At 42.1% G+C, this 5,198-nt stretch overlaps 1 protein-coding gene across 1 annotated transcript in view; it reads right to left on the reverse strand.

The window, feature by feature from the left end:
* Window positions 1-811: 811 nt before the first annotated feature.
* The window catches only part of LOC104856718 (vomeronasal type-1 receptor 46-like), a 23,763-nt gene continuing 19,376 nt past the window's right edge, over window positions 812-5,198 (reverse strand). The window contains exons 2-5 of the mRNA XM_010616220.2: window positions 3,918-4,003; window positions 3,418-3,605; window positions 2,649-2,834; window positions 812-2,234 (exon numbers count right to left, since the gene is read on the reverse strand). Coding sequence (XP_010614522.2) covers window positions 1,341-2,234; window positions 2,649-2,834; window positions 3,418-3,605; window positions 3,918-4,003 — 1,354 coding nt within the window. The 3' untranslated portion in view covers window positions 812-1,340. The remainder of the gene's footprint in view (window positions 2,235-2,648; window positions 2,835-3,417; window positions 3,606-3,917; window positions 4,004-5,198) is intronic.

Raw genomic sequence — 5,198 nt, forward strand, 5'->3', positions numbered from 1 at the left:
CCTTCAGAAAGGCCTGCTCCTGTGGGTCCTAATAGGTGCTTCTGCCACAGGAAGTTGAGTGACCTACAGCTTGGTCACTTTGCCATATTTCTTCTGTTCTTTTTTTCTAATTTAAATAACCCGGATTATTTTGAGGTAGGAAACACTCTCTTGAGTGTATTTCCTAGCATGTACTTGTGACAACATCTTATCTTTTGCCAATAAAAATATCATAAATATTTCACTGAAATTTATGACACTAACTTGCTTTCCCAATTTCTTAGTTGCTTTTCTCATTGCTGAGACAAAATACTTGACACTCAAGTTTAAAAAAAAATAGTTTATTGTAGCGCAGAGTTTGTAGAGATTTCAGTCCATAGTTGGCTAGCCCCAGTGCAGAGCGGCAGAGGGGCATCGCAGAGGAGGGAACAGCAGCAAGTTGAGCAAGTTGCAAAGTATCGAAGTAGCAAATGACAAGCCACCCTTTTTCTCCCTGATATTCTATCCAGGGTACCCATCCTTAGAGTGGATAGTACTCACACGCAGGTTGAGGCAACCTTAATCCTAGCATCACTCTGAGTCAATCTCAGCATCACATACTCTTGAGCCCCACGTATGACTGCGTGAGGCTTTGGGGAGACATCTAGACACAAGCCATAATATACAATATACATGTTGTTCTTCCTCTAGATTTTTCTTTTTTTTTTTCTTAGTATTAAAGAAGAATAGGAATTAATAACTGTACAATCATGAAAATGACACAACAAAGCAATGATGAAAATGAATTCTAGAAAAAATAATTTTTTCAGCTTACTTAGATTCTCTGGGCGGGATCTCAACTGCCTAGTAAGTGACCTCTTTATACAGAATAACAAACTGAAAACCACCCCCTTGATGACCACTGTGAAAATATGCACTTCCAAAAGGCTTGGAAACGTCTCTAACAGTTGTGCTCTAAAATACACTTCTGGATGCATATTGAGACAAACTTCCCACAAACTGCTTCCAGCCAATTCCTAAATGAGTCAGGAAACAAAGAAGCCTGGAACTCCACACATAGCTAAATTGATCTCCTAGACATCTTATTTGCCACAGCCTGTGCTGCATGGGAACCTAGGACACTTCACCTGTCCCTCCTCCCTCTGTTCATCACTCAGAATCACACCTGGTGATTGTTCAGTCTCCTGGGTTCTCACAGGAGTTAGCTTTGCATTGGTGTGTGCTTTACAAGACCTCATATCAGCATTCTACACCACAAAGACACTTCCAGTTAATGCTGGACAAAATTTTTTCTGAGTAAAAAATATGGCTAAATGACAAAATTGCAGTTTTCTAAGGAGTCTGTATAGATGGCAGTTTCCCTAAATTCTCTGTCTGTGCCAACATTTAACCATGTGGACATCCCTGCTGATCAGCACAAAGGGGCTGAGAACTACATAACCAAGGTCTAGAAATATTTTTATATTTAGCATTGTAAAGTCAAGTGTCATGGTTGAGCCTCTGTAGAAGGATAAAATAAAATCTGCCCAATAAAAGAAAAGGAAACAGACCATGAGAATGAGAACACTTAGAGTAGCTCTGATTTCTGGGCTGGAGTTGTTTGCCAACCTAGAGCTGTGCAGGTAGAGGACACGCTTGTGATGATTATACAGATGCAAAGCCATGTACCCACTGCTCCAGCCCATCAGACTCTGGAAGATGATGTCCCGAAGAGTCATGAGAGAAAGGAAAATCCACCTGATTATTTGCCTAGATGACATCATGTAACAACACCCAATATGCATTCTAATAGCAGTGGTATTCACTGCTCTAATGTAGTGGAGCAAGTTGGAGCTTATCAGAAAATTCAAGATCCAAAGAAGGAGGAGACAGGACAGAACTTGACATTTTTTCTGTGGTTTGAGGGGGCATGGGGTATTCCGGGGACTGATTGTGATGGCCTGGACTATACTGAGAAAGCAGGTTGTGCAAAGGGAAAGGCCCCGGGCCACCCTCCCCAGAAAAATCACAATTTTACAAGAAACATTACCTAAGAAGTAATGAAAATTAAAAGGTGATCTTATGTGTGAGATTCCAGAAATCCAGAGTGTAATTACATTTGCGAATGCCAGTTGGATTACAATGAAGTCTGTGGGTTTTTTCCCAGTCTTCAAACCTGCAGTGTACACATGTTTCACAAACAAAAACAAATTCCCTGCAATTCCAGTTCCAGTAAAAGAAATGAACACTATTTTCCGGATAAAGTTCAAATCATCCTTTGAATTCATGGAGAGAAACAGGAACAAAAAATGAGCAACAGAAATAGTCAAGGAAAAATTGTTTCAGTTTGTGGCTTCTCCCTGGTTCTCGAAGATAAAAAGAACAGTGGTGATACTATAGTGTGTATGTATATGCAGTCCTGATGATACATTCTCCTCCTCTTTTTCTTCTGTACATTCTTTATCTGTGACTTCACAGATTCACAAGCTGCCACAACTATAAATCTACATCCCAGACCTTTATCTCCTACTTTATACTTTACCCACTTCATGCACTTCCTAAAGCACAGTCAAGTCCTCTGCTATTGCTGCACATCAGTTCCCTAACTCCACAGTCTATCCAGTTTGACTTTGCCATGAACACTGTCCCTCTCTCTTCAGCTCTCAGAACTTTGCAAGTTCCTCCCTCACCTGCTCTGAATGTTGGCTGGGACAGTCCACAGCTGCCACCACCTCTGGAGAATTATCCCTGCCCAATGTACCAGCCTCGCTCTGTTTGCAGGATAAATTCTCTTTTCTCTGAATTGTGGACAGGTAGTGACAGGGAAGGACAAGCAGCCCCAAGGCCTCATCTGTGGGTGCCTGTGTTGTGCAAATCTGTTCTCATAGATGGAGGTGGTTGTAACACTTTGTTAATGTGACAGTCTTTGCAGCCTAGCCTTTTTTTTTTTTCTTTCTTGCCGACACACATCTATTTATCCTGTCCTCTTCCTCTTCCTCTATGGCAAATCACATGAATACAAATTCTGTTTTCAAAATTTGCTTCTGGCCACCCCTGCCAAGGCCAATGTTATAGTGATGGTATCTCTTAACATTTTCTAACCTTTAAATTTCTTAATCTTTATCTCAAACTGTGACTGTTAACGGTATGTTTTTAAGTCATCTCTCCCTCTCTAGAAATTTCCATCCACTTTCTGCTTAAGTAACACTATAAAACGGAAATACTTATTAAAATCCAAGTCTTCTTATATCTTAATTGGCTTAAATTTGGTCCAAGTACGTTTGTAGATTGATCTGTGCAATGTTTATTTATTTAGCCTCCTTGCTTTCTTATAAAATTTGGACTGAATTGCTACGGTACATTACACTTTTGCAAAACAAATGAAACCTGGCACTTACCTTAGCCATAGGGATGTGCATGAAGTCCCTATGGGAATCTCTGTCTCCTGGGGCCACACACCACTTCACAGCTCAGCGCTGTACAACGTTCACAAACCAGCATGAACTCGTTTTCATACGAGGAGCATTCTCTGCCACCTTGCACTCTGCTGCCCTCTGCTGTTTCTCCCTTGTCTTTCACCACTTCACTGTGGAACGCAGGAAAGCCTCTTATTTTCCATCGAGTGTCTCCGTTATCTGGCTCTGTGCCTACAGAAAATAGCTTATCAAATAACTATAAGAGGCTTGGAGTTATGAGTGTAGATGTAAACTGTAATGTCATAAGTGAAGTTAGGGGACTTTGGGGAGGTGCCTTGTGAGTAGATTAGCTATTACTGTTTCTCCAAATACTAGATATCTTCAGAACTCAGCTGCATTCCTGTTCAATGACACATGAGCTACCAACTTCATTATCTCTTTCTGTGAGTGGGATTTTTATATCAGGTACTCTGAAGTTCCAATCCTGTCTTCCCAATTTCTAACTGAAGACTGCCTGACCTCCCTACAACCCAATTTACTCACCTGTAAACCCCGGGTAAGGCCATGTACTCCCTCGGTCTATGGTTAGGAAGAGCAAGTGAGGCTTCAGGCACTGCTTATGTCTGTGCCTGGCAACAACTAAGGAACAGCTGTTAAAAACATGGCTACTCTGATTTGTGCCCTGTCTCTACATCCTTTTCACAATCTGTCAGCAATTCTCTGAAAGAGAATATCACAATAAGCTTGAAGCAGGGTGTGAATGTAAAGGTACAGTGCAGAGTAAATTTTTAAAATATTAGAAATATTCATAAAGAGGCAGGAGTATCACAGAATGACACCAGGTGTAAGACACATAGTGCAAGTACAAATTCCCTCTATTATGAGGGGGAAATACACAGCCAGGCTAAAATGCCACAGAGGACCCCAGTTTCCTATGCCTCCTTGTCCCTTATAAAAGGGGAACGGTGTGCCAGGAATGCTGCCTAACAGGGCTCCCTCGTGGAGAAGTGAGAGAGAGGTTTCTAGATGACAGTGGGCAAATGACAGCTGTATTCTTCTTGTGTCCTGGCGCCTGCCTTTTCCACAAGCAACAGATGCTCAGACCTTTCTGTCCCCCACCTGGAAGCCCTGGCAGCTCCCCTTCCAAGAAGCCCCAATCCACAGAGCCAGGTGCACTCACCTGTGCAGTTTATGCAATCCAGCGCAGAGTGACAGTTCTGTTAGAACACTACCAGCTAGGCGCTGCTTATCCTTCTTTGTGTCCCAGGGCTATTAGCCAATTCTCATTGTAGTCAAGATATCAGTGTCATGAATCAGCTTCACCAGGGGAAAAGGGCTCCTTCTGTAGCACCTCCACCCCTGGGGAACCATCGTGCTGCTCTCCCCGCTGGTCCATAACATGCAGAGCCCAGAAACTTCCCGAGGCTAATTTCAATGAGTGTGCAATAATAAGCAGGAGGCAATGTAATTATGTGCAGGTAACTGAGGAGGTCCCTGTATTTTTTAATTCATCGTGTCCTCATTCCATCCTCCTCATTCACCATTGAATTCAGGAGCCAATTTAGAAGAAGTTGAAAATCAGAAGTGGTCACTCTTTGAAAAATTGTAGAGGACATTCTTCCTTGAAATTTAAAGGCCATGAAGTGCTAGAATTGGGGACTACCCTTGAGGAGTACGGTCTGAGGTAGGGCAGAAAGGAGACTTCAAAGAGCTAGTGTGGTGGATCTCTTTATCTAGCTGTGTGCATGATTCACTTGCTGCACCTCAATGAGGTCTTTGCTTATGATTTCTGAAATACTCGGTTTTATTCCTTTTTTTTTTTTT

This window comes from Fukomys damarensis, unplaced genomic scaffold (genome assembly GCF_012274545.1).
Source record: "Fukomys damarensis isolate Sample0158 unplaced genomic scaffold, DMR_v1.0_HiC HiC_scaffold_16, whole genome shotgun sequence".
Taxonomy (NCBI): Eukaryota; Metazoa; Chordata; class Mammalia; order Rodentia; family Bathyergidae; genus Fukomys; species Fukomys damarensis.